This window comes from Xenopus tropicalis, chromosome 4 (assembly GCF_000004195.4).
Source record: "Xenopus tropicalis strain Nigerian chromosome 4, UCB_Xtro_10.0, whole genome shotgun sequence".
Lineage (NCBI taxonomy): Eukaryota > Metazoa > Chordata > Amphibia > Anura > Pipidae > Xenopus > Xenopus tropicalis.
In genome coordinates, this window is record NC_030680.2 from 107,316,615 (window position 1) to 107,340,819 (window position 24,205).

General features: G+C 39.7%; 1 protein-coding gene across 1 annotated transcript in view; it reads right to left on the reverse strand.

Annotated features, from left to right (window-relative positions):
* Positions 1–4,984: 4,984 nt before the first annotated feature.
* dnm3 (dynamin 3) overlaps positions 4,985–24,205 on the reverse strand; it is a 150,925-nt gene continuing 131,704 nt past the window's right edge. The window contains exon 19 of the mRNA XM_031901337.1: positions 4,985–5,689. Within this exon, the coding sequence (XP_031757197.1) occupies positions 5,629–5,689 (61 nt within the window). The 3' untranslated portion in view covers positions 4,985–5,628. The remainder of the gene's footprint in view (positions 5,690–24,205) is intronic.

Below are 24,205 nucleotides of genomic sequence, written 5' to 3' on the forward strand. Positions count from 1 at the left end.
CTATCCAATTAACTATCATTACAGTTTTTACCTACTATTTCTTTTACCCCCTCATAGCAGTTTCCATTGCAATCCAGCTCAGTAATTTGGGCATGGCCCCTTTAAACTTCTCAGACTAAGGAATTCATACAGTGTTCATGTTGCACTTTGTGCATCTAGAACTTAATGAATAGTGGATAGCCTTGGATATGGATGCCACAAGGTGGGTTCATTTTGTACCCAATTGTGCACTATTTCACAGTGAAAATAATTCTTCCTCTGGAATTAAATGATTTTTGTTGGATAGTAGTCGGCACGATTATGTGGACATACAGGGAACACAGTGCTGCTTTACTGGCAATTCCTATGGTCATTTTCTTGGACTGGTAGCAAATGTGCTAAACTTTAAAATAAAAATAAAGGCAGAATTGTTCAGCTCTTGAGCAGGTGGGTAAGATTTGTAGTTCCACAGCTAGTCTTATATAGTTTATTAATTCCTTTCAGCTCACTACCCATCTTCTACTAACCTCCATGTATTTTATTTTTGTTCTGCCTATAGCCAGCGACTGTTCCAGGCCCTTCTGAGGGGGTAGCCAAACGCTGCCATATGATGCAATATTATAAAGTATGATTTAATGGGTTACAGGCTAAACCATAACAGGGTATATTTGGGAGGAGGGAAAACACTTTCCATGACACATGACTCTTCAGCTGCACCGTGATGAACAAATGCATTTATATAGCTATGGGCAAAGATTTAAAATTCTTATGTATTTATGTAATAAACTGAATTGTAAAGATTTTTATGCAGTGTATGTATGTAAGTCTACTAATTAAGGAAAAGTGAAAATATACAGCAGTCAGAGGCGAAATATATAAGGGATCATTTACAATGGAAAGGGCAGTTGCACTCCCACAATTTTACCTTCAGTGAGTTGCACTCTGTTGAGCTTTGTGCTGCTCAGTCCTTTCTGCTCCCTGTTCTATGTTGGGTCTATTGATGCAGTAAAACTAGATTTGCCACCACCTCCAAACTAGATGGTAGCCTAAGGCTGATGCCACACGTGGCGTTTTTACGCTGCGTATTTTCTAATTCTCTCAGCGGCTAAAAAACGCCTGATATCATCATCCATAGAAATAACTTGAAAAGACTCGAAGCAAACCACACAAAGCGTAAATACGCTAGAAAACGCCTTAGCACGGATTTTTCAAGCGTTGGCTGAAAAACGCCAGTATTTGCAAAGCAAGCTATTCCTATGTATACACAAAGGCAGCTGCCAGACCTAGCTGAAATACGCAGCGTTTTTTTACTATTTTGCACTATTAGCACCATGGAAATGGGATTTGCTACGTCACCAGTACTAGGCTGAAAAACGCCATAGTCAGGGGCTGTGTGGCTTGTGCGGCGTTTTTAGGCTGAGAAAAAACGCAGCGTAAAAACGCCACGTGTGGCATCAGCCTTAGGGTTCTCTCTGCACCTCGTGTCAATAGGCATGCACAGATCACTGTCACACCGAAAATAACCCCAACCAGACCTGGAAAACTTTCAGCTTGACTTAATCCTATTTGCGACCAAGGTGCGTTTGAATAAATTTTACCAATCAAGCGCAATGTGCCCTGGCGAGCACAACCGTGCTGGAATTTTTGAAAAAAAAGATGTAATCTGCACTCTAAATTGCTCACAGCACTTGCAGAAGTAAATGGCCCCTGTAATGTCTGTTTTATGTCATGCAGTGCTCTGGCTCAAGATGCTAAAACATTATCACTTCACAATTATTTCACGAAGCCTACAATTCACCCCCCAAATGCCTGCCCGTATTCTGATATTTGAGCTTTAAGCATTTCCAAATTACATTAGAACAGCACCCTGCAATGCTCTACTGCAACACTAACAATGTAGTGCCCAGTAAATCCAATCAGCATAAAGCACAGTGGCTGGTGGAAAGCCATACTTAAGGGGGTTACCAGAAATGGTGATCCTGAAACATGTCGTGATATGAAATATGCACCAATAAAAGGTGAATTGCAGACCGAAGTACTGCTGGTTCCTGTTTTGTTTCTAATCCATTTCGGGTAATTGCTATCACACTGTGGATGGTGTGTGTTTAAAACAGCAGAGGAAAAAGATACCATTTTGGGATTCTCACTCATTTTCTACTTAATACTTAAGGGGGTGTATCAATGGAGACGGCAGGCCCAGCCCAGATAATCTTCTTAAAGGCTTGGAGCATGGAGGACCCAGAAACTGATAGTCACAACACTGTCCAATCAAATTATTTTAGCAAACAATACACAGGATAGCTGATTACCTAATTCAAGTTCAAAGTGCAAATGTGGGTGCAAAAATCTCAATGATGCTTTTCTGTAAGAGATGCAAAGTACACGGAGGAAAAGGAGCACTAGGATTAACACCTGCCTTACTGAGATGATGCTTTAAAGGAGAAAGAAAGGTAAAAACTAAGTAAGCTTTATCAGAAAGGTCTATGTAAATACAGCCATAAGCACTCACAGAAACGCTGCACTGACTTCTCTGTCAAAAGATTTCTCTATGTCTGTAATTCATGTGCCAGAGGCATGCAGCTTTCAGCTCTCTCCTCTCTGCTGCTCCCCCCCCCTCAAGAATGCTAAGAACTCACTCCCCCCCTTAGGAATGTGGATCTGAGCCAATCAGCAGGAAGCTGACTCATAGTCTAACTAACTGAGCATGTTCAACTTGGTCTGGGTGTCTGCAGGAGTGAAGCATTATGGGAACTTTCTTTACACAGCTCAGCATTTTTTCTTCCTGTTTGGCTTCAGATCTTCTGAACAGGAGAAATATGGGGAGACTTAAGGGCACTATTAAGGCAACTGAAGATATGCCTGCAGCTTGAGATTAACTCTTTATTAGCCTAAGGGCCGTGACAGACGGGGAGGTTAGTCGACCGCAACAAATCTCCCTTCTTGCGGGCGACGAATCTTCCCAAAATGCTATCCTACCGGCTAGAATGTAAATCGCAGGTGGGATGGCATTTTCAGGAGATTAGTCGCCCGAGACAAGGGAGATTTGTCGCAGGCGACTAATCTCCCCGTCTATCATGGCCCTTAAGGTTCTATGTACGTTACCCCTACACGTACCACTTTCGCTGCTTTGATTATTGGCATGCTGGTAATGATGCTGTTTGCACACACACATTGATGTCAGCAAAGTCTGAGCTCACCTTGCACACAAAATGGTAATTTACTAATTTGCATTAGTGTATCATGTGCAAGCTGCCTCAAATGCTTTTGCCTGCAATTATGCTGGAGTTTTAGGAAATAATGCAGCACTGCATGTAAAAACAAATAATGATTATCCATTTTTGCACATTAACCTTGTTGTATTAGTAAATAAGTCCTCAAATGCCACAGATGTACTTGCTAAAATACATTATAAGGGGTTTTACACCCTCCAGTGTGCGTCTCACATATATTGCTATTTTCTTTTACTAGTGATAGATGTTGCTATGAAAAATAATATTAGGAATGCACCAAATCAATAATATTTACATTTGGTATGATCCAAAAAACCCCATATAAGAGTCAGAACCCTTGTTTGCTTATTCAGGTTTGAGCATAATCACCGAAACTGCAAACATAGATTGCCATAATTGGGTCCAACTGTTGGCATCGCTTGGCATGTGTTTTGCTATCTCACACCACATGGCACTTAATCTCTGTGTATTTATACTTATTTATTGTATTTATTATAACACTTGTCCTCCCTGTGTGTAACTGTGTATATATATATTGTAAGATTGTATAGCACTGTGTATCCTTGTAGCACTTTATAAATAAAGTTATTCATACATACATACAGTACATGTGCATATGATGCCATTGATATTTCTCTGTTTGCTATATATAGCAGAGCCATATTAGGCAGCCTTAACAGACCATGTGTAATCGCACCCATTAGGCACTGTTAGAGTGGAGCGTAAAGGCTATTTTCCCTGGCACACACACTCCTCAGAATTCATTTAGCCTGTCTTTGTAGACGAAGCTGTGCTTGCAATCAAGTCCAATGCCCTAGCACATAAAAGCAATGATATTTACTGTGCCATGTATGTTTCAACATCTTGCTGGCATATTCATCCTTTTTTTTCTTCTGAGCTTCCTCAGGAGTGTCTGCATTATTTTGTGGTACATGTTCAGACTCATGCAGCTGCAGCTCTGTTTTTAAACATGTTCTAGAATGCCACAGATTTCCTCTTTTGTGTCTGCTTGTCTCTCTTGCTAGTAATAGATGTATTATAATAACAGGCAGAATGTTTCTCAAAAGCAGCTTTCACACCTCTTGCTGTTTGTTAACCAAAAGGTTTCAGGGCTATGCCTTAACATGCTTTATTATAAGTCCTGAAAAGCCATCGGAAGTAAATAACACTGGAAACAATGGTCTTTACTGTGTTTCAAGTAAGTTTGATGTAAAATAGTGCCCTCTAGTGGTGCTGTAGGAAACTATTAGAGATTTATATAACAGCTGTTCAGATCTATAAACGCATTGTAAAGCTGGCTACACATTGAAAGATTTACTTGTTTGGCAAGGTCACCAAACAAGTGTCTCTTTCCTCAATATGCCCACCTTGAGGTGGCCACATTAACAAGATACAGGCCGTCGGTACGAGGGCAGCATCAACAAGCCCATGAGCTCCACTTCCCAAAGGGGTCTTATCTGCCAGATATTAGTTGGAAAGGCCCTTCTGAGGGTACCATGCATGGGCTGATAAATTGCGAACCAATAGCAGCTTTTATTGGCTCATTTATGGCCACATTAAGGGTCATTTACTGCTTGTAGGGAAGGTGTCAAAATATCTGTGCAGTTTTTTTTAGATATTGCACCCTACCCTGTAGTATGGGAAACTGTTGCAGGTCTCTGCTTTTGCACTTATATTTGGGATGTCTGTAAATGGCTTCCTGTGTTTTTAAAGGAGACATTATGTGGGTAACTGGTCCTCATGAAAAATGAATGATCCCTCTGTAAAAATTCTACTTCATACTGTTTTATTTCTTGTTCTAGGAAAGTTCGATCCAGACATTCTGTGTGTGTAAAACAAGGCATAGCAATATATGTGAGGAGGCATGCAGTTTAGTAGTACAAATCACACTGGCAATACTGATTATCTTGTGCAATGTTAAGAGCATACTTACATAATATTAAGTGGAAGATAAAACTACATAATCATTGCAAAAGTTTCCCCAATATCGGGGTGCATAGCTCTGCACTGATGAGCTATTTGGCTAGAAAACTATTTCACTTTTTATTTTTATATTCATGTGACTGTAATTTTATTTTCTGTTATTTATATAGTGCTGACATGCTTAAGCAGAACTTTTGCAGAGTATAGTTATGATTCATGTCAGCCCCTATCCCAGCGGAGCTTACAGTCTAAAGACCCTTATCATAGTCACAGTGATGCCCTAGCATCAACTTGTAGATACTGGTGTGCCAATGTAGGTATACAGGCAAAATGGAAGCATGGCATAGCTTGGCACAAACTAACAGCAAGGGCTGAGGGTGATGTTTTTCTAACACCAAGTAGCTGGCATTACTAGCAGATATCATTAGTCTTGCTTGGTTGTCTCCTGCCGTGCTTGTAGGATGCAGAAATACAGAGTAGGCAGCGCCAGGATATCTCAGTGGCTGAACAAGAGCTCTGTGTTCTCTGGAGGGGATGAACCATCGTGATAAGGCTTTCTGCAGGGGAAACAAGTTCAACATGTTCTGTATGCGGTAACCAGCAAACAATGTATTTAATTACACTGATAATCTTTAGTTAGGCAAACAAGTTAATTAACTACCTTAAATGTCATGACAACTTCAACTGTGTTTATAAGAAGTTTATACAGTGCTCCCTTAATATTCAGAATGGGCCAGATCCGGTATTCTAAAGAGGGTGTAGGTATAATGAGTAGTGGTAGAATAGTATTTGAAGGAAATAATAATCCTTTTTATACAATGTTTGCCTAAATATGTTGTTTCTTTTCCCTTGCTTAGCTGTATATCTTCAATCACTCACTAAATAAAGGAATTCAACGTACGCAGCACAGCATATGTGACGGTGGCAGGTGAGAAGGCCATAAGCTTCCCCAGCATACTCCCTACATTGCATGTTATTCAGGGAACTTACGGCAGGAGCACCAGGGGATGCTAGGGGGAAGGAGGTCCTGTACTTATAGGGCTCTCTTGTGCTCCGGAAAAACATGCACAGAGGGTAAGTTCACTTAAAACGAGAAGTACATGTCAAAATCCCCCCACCCTACCCACCCAAAAAATACCAGTTTGAAAGCCTAATAAAAATCTAATATACAGTTCCTGTTTCTTTAGTATTCATGCTGAATTGAAGAGGGGGTCATTTATAAACAATATGTAAATTTGCACCTGGGCAGTAACTCATGGCAACTGCAACAAATAATGGTGTTAAAAAGTGCTATGTTTTGGTCATTTGGGAAGACACTTGGGTAAGCTGTACAAATATATTAGGTAATTGGCCTAAGATTCTTGCTTCTTAAGCCATGAACAGTCTACTACAAGTTAGAGAATGCTAGCAAAGGTCTGCTATAGGTTGCTATAGGTAACTGCACTGGTGCAATTTAGCACCCGTGACCATAAATCAGACCTGAAGTTGGTTGCGATGTACAGCACAAATGTTTTGAGTTCTTCTATGTGCAGGTAGAAGGAAGTTTATGAGACAGGGAGTGGTATTCATATCAGTATACTTAATTGCTGAACTGTATTTGCTCTCAAGTGATAGCTTAAGATGATATATAAATATAATGTACTGCCCATAACACTGTAGTCTGAGTGGCAAAGTGGTGTTGTGTGTATCTGGGATGAGTGAGCTCTATGTTTAGCTTTTGTTTGAACAGGCTCTGCTCTAGCCACAGGGCCATACAGGCATACTGATTTTAACAGGAATAGGATAGTAGTCAGTAGTCTATTGGCTCTTGTTGAGGCCTAAAATAATGGTTTCCCCCAATCTTAGCAGGAATTCTTTAGACCTTCGTCATACTGGTTTTAAGCAATTGAGTCCACAACAATCAAAAACATTTGAAATTAAACATCTTTATTATAATCCATTAAAGGAGAAGGAAAGGCTAGTAAAGCGTTAATCTCAAGCTGCAGGCATACCTTCAGTTGTCTCAATAGTGCCCTTAAGTCTCCCCATATATCACCTGTTCAGATGATCAGAAGCCAAACAAGAAGAAAAAATGCTGAGCTGTGTAAAGAAAGTTCCCATAATGCATCGCTCCTGCACAGACACCGGGAACATGCTCAGTTAGTTAGACTATGAGTCAGCTTCCTGCTGATTGGCTTAGATCCACATTCCTAAGGGGGGGAGTGATCTCTTAGCATTCTTGAGGGAGGGGGAGCAGGAGAGAGCAGGAAGCTGAAAGCTGCGTGTCTGTGGCAGAGGAAAACAGACACAACTAATCTTTTTACAGAGAAGTCAGTGCAGCGTTTCTGTGAGTGCTTATGGCTGTTTTACATAGACCTTTCTGATAAAGCTTACTTAGTTTTTACCTTTCCTTCTCCTTTAAAACAAACCCCATGTACAAAGCCTAACACGTTTCATGCTTATCCAGCACTTAATCATAGGCTCTAAAAACTTTTTTCTTTATAGTTTTTTGACTTTATATCCTTAATTGGCTATTTTGTTATACTTTGTCATACTGGGTAGAATATCAAGTTAACAGTAACCTGTGTATGTGTTCTGTAGCTGATGGTTCTCATCACTGGCAAAATCAGGGGAACCTGAACAAACAATTAGATCTTCTTATGTATGTCAATCTTGAAAGATACAGGTGCCCATTTATAAAGTACCAGGCAGAACTACTGAGAGCCCCCTGCACTAATGATTTATCCCTAACCTCTGCAGTGCTGCTACTATGCTTCATAGATTAGTGAGGTAACGGGCACTGTAGGACTTCCATACACCGAGGGGCCCTGACCTGGCACACGAGCTTCCATAGTTTAGTAGTAACATCTCATTTTTTGTAACAATTGTTTACTTATATTGACAAAGGCTAAAACTGTGCACTGACAATTCATTTTCCTTGCTCTGCAGATTGCAGAGAAAGCCTAGGAGAGCCCAAACACAACTTGTGCTTTTAAAATAAGTAACAAAATTTCAAATAACTTTGCAATATACATCAGTTAAAAATATGCAGACTTTTCATGATTTTTATGTAATAATATGGTTTGGAACAGTTACCTAAGCCTGACCCCCCTGTTCTCTCGCTGATCTGTCTGACTACTTTCTGACTCAACTAAAATGTAACAGTAGTCGACTGGCCTCAGCCTGCATCCTCCAAATCCCACAATTTCCTGCACACGTGATGCCATTAAGGAAAGGAACATCACAGTGCAATGCATTGTGGGTTATGTTGTTCCTGCATGCTGTCTGTAAACTGTGGAGACATGGTTACAATTTGTAACATCAATGTTTTAGTCCAGTATTTTAAATGATGGAGAAAGAGACAAACTGTTTTGAAGCTGGATTTCCGTTTATAAAATTGGTATTTATTCATACTGTTTGAAGGAACAGATTACAGTGATAGGTATAATAGGGGTTTCTGTGCTGTGTGGGGCTCTTTAACAAATTGTTGTTCTGATGCCGGAGTTCTCCTTTAACTGTTTTATGCCAAGCCCTTAGTACAAGGGTGCCCAGCCTGTGTGTTCACACACTAAGGTTATTTTAGGATATGACTACTTGCTCCCTACCATACCGTCCGCCCCTAACGACCAGAGGTGGCAGTTCATAGAAAGAGGCACAACGCTTTGCACCCCAGTGAAGAAGCACAAACAGTTCCACCTGTTAATTGGTCCAGATGGAAAAACACTGTTTTGCTCTTTCCATTGTGGCTTCATGATTCCAAAAGTGAACCCGCAGGTAGACATCCCCAAGCATTCTGATATTTGGCCACTGGAGGTCACTGTTTTACTAACATTTTAAATGGATATCTCTTTGCTTGTATAAATGAGGACTGTGTCAGCTTCTGCGTATGTATGTATGGATATTTTCATTTATATAGTGCTACATGTATAATATATATATATATATATATATATATAAAGATTAATATGCAGATACATATGACATTATGGACAGAAAGTCTGTGCCAGTTAATAAACATTTATAGGGAAATAAAGTGAACGTAAGTGCAGCCCTGCTATTAATTGAATATGATACTTTTAATAATTTTTTTCATGTTCATTTTTTTCCTGTGCTGCATCCTTAAAGGGGACCAGTCACCCACACATTAAAAGCTATACAATTAAAGTCCTTTTTAATTAAACATGAAACCCTTATTCCTTTTTTTATTAACACATCCATGCCCATTATAATGGCATTTAAAAATCTCAGGTGTCAAGCTGCCTTAAGGTGGCCATACACGTGAAGATCTGTTCGCCTGGCGAGGTTGCCAAGCAAGCGGATCTTTTCCCGATATCCCCCACCTATGGGTGGGGGATATTGTGTGAATTCAGGCTAATTCAGTCATTTGGCCCTGGGGCCAAATGATCGAATTAGAACACCGGTAATTGGCTCAATCGGTTTGGGGACCGCATCAACATTTTTTTAACCTGCCTGATCGATAGCTGGCCAATTTCAGGCCAGAAGTTGGTTGGACAGGCCTGTTGTTGGTGCCCCTACACGGGCCGATAAGCTGCCGAAACGGTCTAAGGGACTGATATCGGCAGCTATCGGCCCATGTATGGCCACCTTTAGGCAGAGAGACAGGGCAGACAATTACTTTCACTTTCTATTTAGCACTCACCCCCGCCCCCCATCATCTAATTGTTTTGGGCATAGGCATCAGGTCCTCTATTCTGGCACATAAACAAGATTTTGGCATGATGCAACAGCTTACTAACAGTGCCCACAATATGGCAGCTGCCTGGCTTGCTATGGTTGTGTAATTTCAAAACTGGAGGAAACGAGATTTATATTATTTATATAGTATAAGTGATGTTTATATTGCTTGAAAAACACAATAGAAAAGACTTTGGAATTACTTCTTAGGGTGTCAGGTCCCCTTTAAGAATAAGGTAATAATGTTGTTTATGTACATACAAACCCCATGTTTGGTCACTAGAGACCAGGAAGTGACAGAAATGGCTAAAGACAGACAGCGTTACTGAATCAGTAGTTTCCATTGCCAGGAAATAACAGCAGGGGGAGCCCTGACTCCAGAACTAAACCCGAAAGCCCAGTCTCCCGCACAGCATGTCAGGTCATTGCCAGCTACAGAGTCTGTTAACTGAAAGCATTTCCCCACTGCTGCTGCTGCCACAGCTCTGAGTAAATAAATGACTCAGCCCCATTATATGTTTAGTCTGAAGCCAAGAGACAGTCTCTAGAGGATAGGGGAGAAGGCGGGGGTGAAGGGGGGAGAACACAGAAAGATGGTGTTGCCCCTAATGTTCTTAGTTTGTGGTTTAGAACGACTTTTCCTTTTAACTCTAGATTGCAGCGTTAGCTCCTTGGAATTGATTAACACTGTTTTATGGACACAATCGCTTTCTTTAAATGGCTAGAAGGTTTCTCATATCGCGCCTTTTGGCAAAGTCCTTCCTTACTTCAAGGAGAAACGTATTTGGCCTTAAGGAGCAAGCATAATGAATGTGCTGTAGGGATTTTTGCTCATGGGTGCAGGCTTGCTTGCTTGCCTTCATCCTCATACAAGCTGCTTGGAAACACAATACTCTTGGGAAATGACATACAATATAATGGCACTCTATTAACTTTAGAGATGTTTGGGTTGTGGCTCTCCAGCTTTCCCTGAACTACTGCTCCCAGCACTTGGCTGATGGGTACTAAGGAAAGGAGCTGCTGAGCACAGTAGGGGGTCTGCAGGCTGATTTAAATTGTGCTTAACACAACTCAGCGACCAGCCTGATTGCTATATACTTCATTCTGATGTAATATTTATATAATTGCACATAAGTATCTATAGAATTTCCATCATGAATGAGTCAGTTCACAGTGCGCTCATTTTATTAAGACCTCACAGATCAAAAGCCTATTCTGAGCTCTGCGTAGGTCAAACAAGGATTTATTATGCCAACCAAGATTTCCCTTTCATCCTGTAAATTTTCTTTTCCATGTTAGCTGTGGCTTACACTGCACAGACAGTTTAATGATCATGATCTTCAGCTTCCCAGCCCCACTGGCATACGTTCTAGAATGGCTAAACTGTGGTGGAAAGAATAGAGGAGAAGAGCTTTGGCACAACACTCTAGGCTGGCCTCAAAAACTCGTAGAAAGGCATCACCATTTCAGCCCCAATAAATACAACAGCCTGTAAACAAACCCATTTGTACTCAGATAATTTTCATTACAGTGACATTAACAGCCTGCAATTGCTACCTGGATGAGGGATGTGTATTTACATTAGAGCTGCCCAGTTTGGGCCCTGCCAGGTGCTTCTGAACTCCCTTTTCGGGCGTTATGTAGTAAAAGGTGTGGAATGGAATTAAAAAAAATAATTGCAGAATAAAAATAAAAAGTTGCATTCTGCAGTGCAGTAATGTTCATTGTACAGTTTATTACACTGCAAATGTTATTTCTGTTATTGTACTTTTAAGAATAGCTTGAAGGTGGCATCTTTTATTTCACACAAAGTAGCTGCTCTGTCATTAAAGGGGTTGTTCACCTGTAAATTACCTTTTAGTATGATGTAGAGAGTGCTATTCTGGGACATTTTGCAGTTGTCTTAATTTTTTATTATTTGCAGTTTTTAAATTATTTTGTTCAGAAGCTTTCTAGGTTGGAATTTCAGCAGTATCTAGTATAAATAAATTTAAAGCAACTGGACTTGTTTGGTAGTCAATGAAGACGTTTCACTACTCATCCGAGCAGCTTCTTCAGCAGTGTTGCTTGGGCCCAATTTAACCTAGCAACTAGACAGTGGTTTGAAGACGAGACAGGGATATGAATAGAGGAGGGCCTGAACAGAAAGATAAGTAATGCAAAATAACAACAATAATGAAACTGTAGCCTCACAGAGCAATTGGTTTTTGGGGAGGAAAATAATTCAAAAACTATAAAAACAGAAAAGTTACTAAGAACTTTTTCCAGTTGAGTTGCAATGTGGTTGAAAAGTATATTTTAATTGTGAGCAAAGGAAAAAATTGATTGCATTGCTCACATTTTCCTCTGATGCTGTTCACTGCATAGGCCTCTTAGTGTTTGTTACTGTTAGTGCTTGTTACTGTTAGTGTTTGTTACTGTTAGTGTTTGTTACTGTTAGTGTTTGTTACTGTTAGTGCTTGTTACTGTTAGTGTTTGTTACTGTTAGTGTTTGTTACTGTTAGTGCTTGTTACTGTTAGTGTTTGTTACTGTTAGTGTTTGTTACTGTTAGTGTTTGTTACTGTTAGTGTTTGTTACTGTTAGTGCTTGTTACAGTTAGTGTTTGTTACTGTTAGTGTTTGTTACTGTTAGTGCTTGTTACTGTTAGTGTTTGTTACTGTTAGTGTTTGTTACTGTTAGTGCTTGTTACTGTTAGTGTTTGTTACTGTTAGTGCTTGTTACTGTTAGTGTTTGTTACTGTTAGTGTTTGTTACTGTTAGTGCTTGTTACTGTTAGTGTTTGTTACTGTTAGTGTTTGTTACTGTTTGTTACTGTTAGTGTTTGTTACTGTTAGTGTTTGTTACTGTTAGTGCTTGTTACTGTTAGTGTTTGTTACTGTTAGTGTTTGTTACTGTTAGTGTTTGTTAGTGTTTGTTACTGTTTGTTACTGTTACTGTTTGTTACTGTTAGTGCTTGTTACTGTTTGTTACTGTTAGTGTTTGTTACTGTTAGTGCTTGTTACTGTTAGTGCTTGTTACTGTTTGTTACTGTTAGTGTTTGTTACTGTTAGTGTTTGTTACTGTTAGTGCTTGTTACTGTTAGTGTTTGTTACTGTTAGTGTTTGTTACTGTTAGTGCTTGTTACTGTTAGTGTTTGTTACTGTTAGTGTTTGTTACTGTTAGTGCTTGTTACTGTTAGTGTTTGTTACTGTTAGTGTTTGTTACTGTTTGTTACTGTTAGTGTTTGTTACTGTTAGTGTTTGTTACTGTTAGTGCTTGTTACTGTTAGTGTTTGTTACTGTTAGTGTTTGTTACTGTTAGTGTTTGTTAGTGTTTGTTACTGTTTGTTACTGTTACTGTTTGTTACTGTTAGTGCTTGTTACTGTTTGTTACTGTTAGTGTTTGTTACTGTTAGTGCTTGTTACTGTTTGTTACTGTTAGTGTTTGTTACTGTTAGTGTTTGTTACTGTTAGTGCTTGTTACTGTTAGTGTTTGTTACTGTTAGTGCTTGTTACTGTTAGTGTTTGTTACTGTTAGTGTTTGTTACTGTTAGTGTTTGTTACTGTTAGTGCTTGTTACTGTTAGTGTTTGTTACTGTTAGTGTTTGTTACTGTTAGTGTTTGTTACTGTTTGTTACTGTTAGTGTTTGTTACTGTTAGTGCTTGTTACTGTTAGTGCTTGTTACTGTTAGTGTTTGTTACTGTTAGTGTTTGTTACTGTTAGTGCTTGTTACTGTTAGTGTTTGTTACTGTTAGTGTTTGTTACTGTTAGTGCTTGTTACTGTTAGTGTTTGTTACTGTTAGTGTTTGTTACTGTTTGTTACTGTTAGTGCTTGTTACTGTTAGTGCTTGTTACTGTTAGTGCTTGTTACTGTTAGTGCTTGTTACTGTTAGTGCTTGTTACTGTTAGTGTTTGTTACTGTTAGTGTTTGTTACTGTTAGTGTTTGTTACTGTTAGTGTTTGTTACTGTTTGTTACTGTTAGTGCTTGTTACTGTTAGTGCTTGTTACTGTTAGTGCTTGTTACTGTTAGTGTTTGTTACTGTTAGTGTTTGTTACTGTTAGTGCTTGTTACTGTTAGTGCTTGTTACTGTTAGTGTTTGTTACTGTTAGTGCTTGTTACTGTTAGTGTTTGTTACTGTTAGTGTTTGTTACTGTTAGTGTTTGTTACTGTTAGTGCTTGTTACTGTTAGTGCTTGTTACTGTTAGTGCTTGTTACTGTTAGTGTTTGTTACTGTTAGTGCTTGTTACTGTTAGTGTTTGTTACTGTTAGTGTTTGTTACTGTTAGTGTTTGTTACTGTTAGTGTTTGTTACTGTTAGTGTTTTTTACTGTTAGTGCTTGTTACTGTTAGTGCTTGTTACTGTTAGTGCTTGTTACTGTTAGTGTTTGTTACTGTTAGTGTTTGTTACTGTTAGTGTTTGTTACTGTTAGTGTTTGTTACTGTTAGTGTTTGTTACTGTTAGTGTTTGTTACTGTTAGTGCTTGTTACTGTTAGTGTTTGTTACTGTTAGTGTTTGTTACTGTTAGTGTTTGTTACTGTTAGTGTTTGTTACTGTTAGTGCTTGTTACTGTTAGTGTTTGTTACTGTTAGTGTTTGTTACTGTTAGTGCTTGTTACTGTTAGTGTTTGTTACTGTTAGTGTTTGTTACTGTTAGTGTTTGTTACTGTTAGTGTTTGTTACTGTTAGTGCTTGTTACTGTTAGTGTTTGTTACTGTTAGTGTTTGTTACTGTTAGTGTTTGCTTAGTGTTCAGCATCAGCAGGAAGCCACGTGTTTTTATACAACTTTTAGTATGACATAGAAATTGCTATTCTAGCAACAAGGAAGGGGTTTGAATGAAAGATTGAAACATAAATAGCAGAGGGCCTAAATAGTATTATAAGTAATTAAAAGCAAGAATAAAAATAAAATAGAGCCATAGATTTTTTTGTGTTAGGGGTCAGTGACCCCCATTTGAATGCTGGAAAGAGTGAGAAGAGAAAGGAAAATAATTCAACTATAAAAGATTAAGCCTAATTGAAAGATCGCTAAGAATAGGCTATTTCATAACATACTAAAATTTAACTCAGTGGTGAACCGCCCCTTTAATTGTATTGTGCTCATAACACAAACAGTAAGAGGAAAGAATGTGGCAAAAGGGATATCTGCAGTTCATATTTTAGACATATTCTTATATTTAAGAAAGTCCAAAGTCTCAAAATAGATCAGTATTATAACTGAACATAAGCTGTCTCAAAATTTCTGGCCCACCAGCAGTGAGATCCTTGTGAGCGGAACTCCATGCATAAAATCTATCTATCTATCTATCTATCTATCTATCTATCTATCATCTATCTATCTATCTATCTATCTATCTATCTATCATCTATCTATCTATCTATCTCTCTGTCTGCCTGTCTGTCTGTCTGTCTGTCTATCTATCTATCTATCTATCTATCTATCTATCTATCTATCTATCTATCATCTATCTATCTATCTATCATCTGTCTGTCTGTCTATCTATCTGTCTATCTATAATTCAGGCCTAGTAAATGCCAGAGGGGCTGCTGGAAGATGCCACAGACAGTCACTAATTATTTGGCTGTTTGGGCCTCAGTGTACTTGAAGTGTCAGGACAAGCCTTGGAATCATGATTGAGCACGCTGATTACTTCCCAAATCAGTATATACTGCAAATATAATGAATAAGTTGACTCCAGTGTTGCTGAACACTGAGCAGCCACATGCTTCTCCCTTTAAGCATTAGTTGTGATTGCAACACAAAGGTGAAAGCTTGCCTGTATATTACTCATGTGACCTGCTCATATACATAGTCAAGTCCAAGGAGAGTTGCATAACCGTTTCTATTTGCCCTGTTTATTTACACTTTGATAAAGTGGCAGATTACAGTACACAATTTAATAAGCATATTTTGATGACCACATCAATAGACTTGAATGTTTCCCAGGAGGATTCTTTGATCAAAAAGCAAAAAACAAAATAGTTTAGTTATAAGTAACTGAAAGCTGAAAAGCAAGTCAAGCAATGAGTTCTGGTGAATCACACTAATCACTTGGCAATGTGATACTAAAGGCTGTTTTGCATAATGAAACTACTTGCATCCATGATCTACATGTTTGTGGGTATTGCAGAATAATACTTGGTTCTTGGGCCCCTCTAAAATCAGTGAACGTTGTTTGAAAATTATGAAATCCCTCTACAAGTTTATAAATGAAGGCAGGCATCTAAACTGTTGGACACTGCTGAGCTTGTGATATATGACAGGGTCTAGGTAGGGGGAAACTCAGGGTAGGCAGAAGAGGCACGTGCCTAGGGGTGTACCTCGTCACTTACCCCTACTTTGGCTTTCTTAATTTGCCACAATGGCTGTCGCTGCACAATGGTTGCGATAAACTCATCACAATAGTGCATCACTTCCATTGTGCATCGCAACCCCCAACTCTTCTCTGTGGCTTCAAGGGGGGGGCCTCAAGGTTGAGGAGTGTGCCTTGGGCATCACTGAAGATAGACCCAGCACTACCTATGGCTGCTCTGGTTAGCACCTGATGAAACTGACCCTGTTGTGAGCATGTGATAAAGATTGTAATCTCCACTGGGGCAGGGATGTGAATGATGAACAATATGTGTAAAGCGCTGCATAAACATGGCAGTGCTACATAAATATATAATTGTGATTGCATAATAGTAGTGTATATGTGGTCTGTTATTAATGTCATGAAATAGTCATGGACTGATTCTTAATTTGGGATTTTTTTAAAAAAAACATCATCAAACATTGCATGTGAATTATTGTTTTGCCTGGCTGATATAATAAAGAAGACTGTTTCATGAAACTCTGCCTTTGATTCCAGTTTAAGGGGGGTGAATGGATTAGAAACATATGGCATGTGTAGGTAAGTGATGGAAGACATGATTCATCCTCAGATATATTTTAAAGGTAAATTTAACAGGCAAGGTTGTTGTTTAGTGCATTCTCCTTTTCTATCTTGTATGTTTATTAGATTAGCAAATCAGTCAGTTATAGTATTAAACCAGTCTGGGGAACAAAAGCCTGCATTCACAGAGTGCTGTTTTCTACCATTGTAGTTGTCAGAATGACCCGCAAAGCTGGCTTTGGCCAAAAGCATATGGAAATTGTGTGAGCAAACACAGGAATGTGGAGCCAGAGCATTCAATGGCAGGATGGAAGCGAGTAAAAATTGTTACCATCTGGAAGGTGTTCGGAGAAGAAATTTTGTCAAGTAAGGAGAAGTGTGGAGGAGAGGTTTGGGACAAATGCAACTATTTTCCAAAGTATTTTTAAGTTAACATGACAGTTATGAGAATATCTGCCAGCTTAAAGGGGAATAATGGCATAAATAGAAGCTGCTCCTATATAAAGGGGATTTAGTATCATGTGCGAATATTACACACATGGAGGGGGTATTGTTGCAAAATGTGGGAAAGTGTTAAGTTACAGGAAAGAAATTTCAAGCAGTGTGAAAAAAATCTTTTCTGTGTTAAATCTGTCACAACACAGGCTACAGTAATTAGGCCATACAATGCTTTATTATGGGACGTTTAAAGAGTGACAACATATTCCACAACAATGTACAAATGAGAATCTATTAAATCTTTGTAAATGCCCGCTCAGGGTTGGATTAGAGGATTCAGTTTAGGAACCCACAGCTCCTGTTATGCATGGTTCCGTATTTAGTACAATTTGCACTTATATTAATGCTTTCACAGGAAGGTGAGCTTATCCACAATGCTTGGAACCTGGAGTTTCCAGAAAACTGGCTTCTCTGTAACTAGGATCACCATACCTTACCTTACCACAACACCATACCTTGAGGCTACTAAGAATAATTTAAATAAACCAATAGCATTGTCTTGCCACCAGTATGGATTCATGCAACTTAGTTACCATCATGTACAAGGTACTGTTTTATTATTATAGAAAAAAAAGAAAAAAATAGAATTATTTGCTTAAAATGGACTCGGTGGGATAGCTTTCCCATTATTTCGAGTTTTCTAGTTACTGGGTCTCTGGATAAGAGATCCTATACTAGGTAAAATGAGGTGAGGTTTAAAGCCCCATGGATTTGAATGAAGGGGCCACAATATGAATGGCCTTTGGGTGGCCACAACACAGAACAGCAGTAAGAGTAAAAGATTAACCAGGACCTGTAATAGGTGAATAAATATGAATATATGTGATCACTGAATCTGCTATTGCACAACCTGGAAAGCCTGTTGGATCCAGGACCCTTTTGGTTTGGATGCACCTGGGAAATACAACAAAGAATCACTCCTCTAAGAAAAATGATCCCACAAGTGAAGGCAGCAATTGCAGACCAAGGAGAAACCAAGTGCTTAATTCCAAGGCTTTGCCCCAATAGGAGTAATCAGTGTAATAAAACTAACAAGTGTAAAGGTTTTTTTTTATCAGTAGGTACTGTTGTGTCAATGGAATCCACTGTCTTACTAAAAATTACTGTGTTCTTTCATTATACAATTAATAATGATTGTTGTTGGTGTTTCTGAGAATTTTAGCAACATGATGCCTGATGTCAAAACTTGCATTATTTTGCTGTACCTAAATAAAGGGGGTTATCCCTGTGGCACTGTACCCCACACAGTTAACCATTTTGTGCCTTGTGTTTTTAGAGATCATATAAATACAAAGACTGGCAATGCTGCAGAAATGACCTTTCTGGGTTCTTCTTTGATCTATGCTGTGCAGTGTGTTTATTGGCAACACATTGGGGCACATTTACTAATGCACGAACTGGCCGAATGCGTCCGAATGCGTTTTTTTTCGTAATGATCGGTATTTTGCGATTTTTTCGGAAATTGACGCGACTTTTTCGTAGCCATTACGAATGTTTCGCAAAATGCCAAAAGTTTCGGATTCATTCAAGCTTCAGTATGGTGACTTTACTTGGGCCAGGTTGGAGCTGCAGAGTGCCATTGAGCCCTATGGGAGACTTTCCTTGGGCCGGGTTGGAGCTGCAGAGTGCCATTGAGCCCTATGGGAGACTTTCCTTGGGCCAGGTTGGAGCTGCAGAGTGCCATTGAGCCCTATGGGAGACTTTCCTTGGGCCAGGTTGGAGCTGCAGAGTGCCATTGAGCCCTATGGGAGACTTTCCTTGGGCCAGGTTGGAGCTGCAGAGTGCCATTGAGCCCTATGGGAGACTTTCCTTGGGCCAGGTTGGAGCTGCAGAGTGCCATTGAGCCCTATGGGAGACTTTCCTTGGGCCAGGTTGGAGCTGCAGAGTGCCATTGAGCCCTATGGGAGACTTTCCTTGGGCCAGGTTGGAGCTGCAGAGTGCCATTGAGCCCTATGGGAGACTTTCCTTGGGCCAGGTTGGAGCTGCAGGGTGCCATTGAGTCCTATGGGAGGCTTCCAAAATCATGCTGAAAGTTTCGCCCGCCGCTTACGAGCGCTCAATACGAAAAACTCACGACAAGATACGAGCAAATCGTAACGGCCACGAAAAAGTCGCGACTTTTCGCGCAAGTCACGAAAAAGTCGCGGCAATTTACGAAAAGTCGTAATGGCGACGAAAAAATCGCAAAAAATACGAAAAAGTCGCAAAATGTTTGTTTTCAAATCGGAATTTTTCCAATTCGGATTCGAATTCGTGTCTTAGTAAATCAGCCCCATTGTGTACTTAAGATCAAAGAGTATCTACAGTGAGATGGTTAAATCAATACTTTATAGCTCACCATGGTATGGATATTGGTTGGGATCACTGGGTCACCACACATACTGAAAATCATGCCAAACAGACAGATACCACAAGAGGGGACATACACTGTATTGTGGCCATTCTATTGTTGTGTTCCTTTGGGTGAACATGCACACGGGCAGGTACTTCATAGGCATTATATAAGTGCACAAAAACCATAAAAGCAGTACAAAGTATACCATTATATTTAAAGAGCATGTATGAGGTGCCATGTAGAATAAGAAGTGTAACTGATTAGGCTAACTTTGTCTAGTCTTGCTGGGTATAATTATGTTCTTGAGGAGGCACTGAAAGAGGGCGTATGATCACTATGTTTAAATTCTGCAAATTGGCGATGAATGATTTGAGAAGTTTAATATGATGGATGGGTGGGTGGATTTCTTTGGCAAGGGAATTCTCCACGGTATCTCTGAGTGTTAATAAATGAGATGAGGCAGAATTACAGAAGCAAAAAATGCAAAAATGAAGATAAGGAATTCACCAGAAAATATCTAATTATCCAAGATCAAATAAAGATGATTCAATGCACCATGAATTTTAGAAAAAAGCAAGAAATTTTAATGTAATACCAGAATTGTTAATTGATGATAGGCCAAACAAAAAGCCAAACATGCTGAGATACAAAATGCGTTGTTGTTCTACACACTTACATAGTTGTAAAATCACATTTCCCAGTATTGTGCATTGTACAGGTTATTACATTGCTAATTATAAAAGCCCATGGCACATTTTTTTAAAGACCTGCCTAAAGGTGGCATAAAGGTTTTGTTGCAAAATAACTGTTTTACAGAAAGAAGTTTTATTACCTTAACTGTGCACTGGCGCAAACTGCAGCACACACAATGCCTTTTCTGTTGAGGTGCTACGGGTTAGCTGAACTTATATTAAATTCTGGCAAAAAACAGAAATTCTGTCTTGCTTTATGCCAGAAACTTCACAATATGTCTGTGATCAGAGGCGGTGTCTCGTTAAACAAAGCAGGATCAATTACCCGTTATCTGAAAGATTCATTATTTACTACCCTGCAAATGTAAAACTAAGCTGGCCGTACACTGACAGTTAAAAGCTGCCAACTCGGCTCCTGCGCTCTGAGATGGAAGTTTATTGGCTCCCAGATGGGGTGCTCCAGAGCCTGACCATCTAATATGAGGCTTACAATTGACCAGATATCTATTGGGCAAGTTAAAAAATCTTACATTATGATCTGATCGTTGACCCCCAGGCCATCTAGAGCAGTGCTGTCCAACTTCTGTTGTACCGAGGGCCGGAATTTTTCCGACCTACGTGGTGGAGGGCCGATAATGGAAGCCAGTTTTGACCACTCCCCTTTTTGAAACCGCACCCACTTGAAACCACACCCATGTTATCACATGACCATACCCATATTAATGGTTGTAGTACAGCAAAAACCTGCCATACTCTGCCTGCCCTACCCTGCCTTTGTGTGTGCCATACTCTGCCTTCCCTACCCTGCCTGCGTGTGCCATACTTTCACTGTGTGTGCCATTCTTGGCTGGTTTGTGCCAAACTTGGCCTGTGTGTGCCATACTCTGCCTGCCCTACCCTGCCTGCGTGTGCCATACTTTCACTGTGTGTGCCATTCTTGGCTGGTTTGTGACAAACTTGGCCTGTGTGTGCCATACTCTGCTTGCCCTACCCTGCCTGTGTGTGCCATACTCTGCCTGCCCTACTCTGCCTGTGTGTGCCATACTCTGCCTTCCCTACCCTGCCTGTGTGTGCCATACTCTGCCTTCCCTACCCTGCCTGTGTGTGCCATACTCTGCTTGCCCTATGCTCACACACAGGCAGCCTACAGTGACACAATGCTGGCACTGCTCCTACAGTCTGCACAATAACTATATATTAAAAAACTTTTTAATTGCAGTACCACCTCAGTATATGTTCTTTTTGTAGTATGCAGGGATTATTTGTGGGTTTCTACTGCTCCTGAGGTGTGAAGAAGTGAACAATGGGAGTGATTACAGCCTGAGCCTGAGGTGTGAACACTGCAGGGGGTAGAACAATGCAGAGATTAAAAGGTGTGAACAACACAGGGGATTACATATTTAAACAATACAGCCTGATTACAGCCTGAATCTGAGGTGAGAACCATGCAGGGGGGGGCAGTTAATCACAGTACTGATACCATTTAAAGCTTACACAAAGGTAAGCCATCAAAGCAGCCAGACAGGTGGGGGGCCACACAGAGGGCCGCCAGTTGGACAGCACTGATCTAGAGCATCTGCTTAATTTGGCCCAATGCCTAGATGGCCAAATTGGGCAAAAATTCCCACATGTATGGCCAGCTTAAGAGAAAACTTTTATTGGCTAAATGAATAGATTGTATAAATTAAAATAAAAGAAATAAGTATGTTTATCTGAGGAAGAGAAAACAGATTACTGATTTTAATAATTGTAGAAAATTGATGTGTTTATTTTCTAATGGAATTCCCTCATATCATCTGGAAAGGTCTCTTTGTGATAATAGTAGAAGAAGAGGACTCATTTCTGTCCACATGTGCAGTGGGCAACTTGTGCTTTTGCCCACAGTCAGTTGCACTTAAAATCACTTTTATTAAAGGTACTTTAAAACTTTGCACTTCCATATATTTGCACTCAGCTTCATTTAGTCCTTCCTGTCTTCTACTCTGAATCAGGTGCTGCTGCATCTATTGATGCTTGTGAATCTTTAAGCCATTGCCACCTCCTGACCAGACGGCAGCTCCACGGTACCCTCAGTGCCCTGCATCAATAGGCGCAGTTTGTTTGCACCAAGCGAATAGGGCAAACATGTCACTGCAAATGCCACTGGGCAGACTTAGAAAATACTTGGCACAACTGTGCCCAATTTGCCCCAGATCCCAAGCATTCTGGATAATAGATCCTATACCTGTACCTTCAATAAAAACAGTTAGCAATAATCTCACTGACTACATAAAGGGAAAAACATGGGAACAGGTAGAATATATGCTTGCTTTTATGCTTTAATTTCTCTTATTACATTTCTCATCTCCTCCTCTAGTTTATGCCAATAATGTGCCCACAATACCGGGCTGAGTACTTTATCCGTCTTTATCATTCAGAGTCAGAACCAGACAACAGAAAGGGACACATAAACGCTGCTCTCAATGGCAATTACATTTACAAATAACTATAAAACCAATAGAAATGTTTAATTAATGTTTATGGAAAAGCTGCTTGCATTATGAGGATGGAGGTCTCCTTTAAAAAGTAACTATACCCTTTGTCCCCAGTCAGCAGATTACAAAAAAGCAGTTTGTGTAAAATCAGGTTAAACACATTATCAGCGTAAGTCCTTTTCATTGGGCCCATGTTGAACATAGGTGTATATGGACTCTTTAATGCTAGTTCTGTGCAGTTTTAAAAGGACAATAAAATAACCAAATAACCACTAATCCTCTTAAAGAGGTTAAACAGAATGGAAGCAAAAAGGCAATCCTACTGTGTGGTCACTATCAATCTTTTGTTTATATGGCAGGGACACATGACCTCCCCTTCCCCTTTAAAACAAAATACAGTCTCCTGCACTGGGAAAACCAACAAACACATGTCTGAAAGGTCAGAGTGAAGCTATCAATGCCCCACATGCACACAGCAAAGCATAATAACAGCGTTCCTATAGAAATTGTAGTAAACGTACTGTGAGTTATGGACTGAAAACATTAACCTAATTATACATTAATAAATAATAACATTAAAAACAATATATGTAAAAAACACTTATAATTATTCATATCACATATACCTAAAGCAATAATCCAACAAAGCAATTGGCCCACCTGTGGCCAAAGTCAGAATGGGCATCAGATATTTCTGGTGGTTCCCAGGCATTAGTGGGCCCTTCTGCTACATAACCTTTTGCTTTTTATGCCTCTACAACTGTCATTTCTAACTCTTCATAAGAGAAAAAAATGTAGGAAAGGAGAAGATAAAGATAGAATAAGAAAAAAGACATTGAATAAATAAAGAGAGAAATGGGGAGAAGCAGAAAAAGAAGAAATGGGAAAAGAAGAGACAGAAGATTGACCAAAAAAATGAAATAGAATGAGAGAAGATGAGTAAGAGGTGAGTAGGGGAAAGCATGAGTGGGCTCCCAGTGGTATAAGGTTTTCTGGTGGGGCACTTGTACTCCATACTGACTCTATTTATAACCCTCTAGCAACCTTCAAACAGTGAACTACAACTCCCTGCTTCCCTCAAGAGGAGGCCCACAACAGAATTCCCAGGGAGAAGGCTGGTAAGAACTGCTGTGGAAACATACACTTGGCCTGGTCAGTTACTATGAGAGTAGAGCTTGTAAGAGCAGGGTCTGCCATAACAAAAATGCCAGTTTGGCCTCTCTCTGGTGATCAAAACCAGATGAGAATAGCTTCCCCCAACCCTACTCCCAGGGAACTGGGATTTCATGACAAAGGTTTTAATGCTACTTTAGATGAGGCTTTATTTTAGCAAAGTGATCTCCAGAAAATTTAGTTTAAGCTGCACTTAGCCTATAAAGCAGCTCTTATCATATATGTAGGAACATTGCACACTGGGTGGGATTTCTGAATGCAGAACAGTACATATACAGATGCTAGTTGAAACATTTTGTAAGCAGTATATTATACCATATTATATGTGGTCTTATATCTGTGCATGGGTGCCCCACCTATGTCACTATGACAGA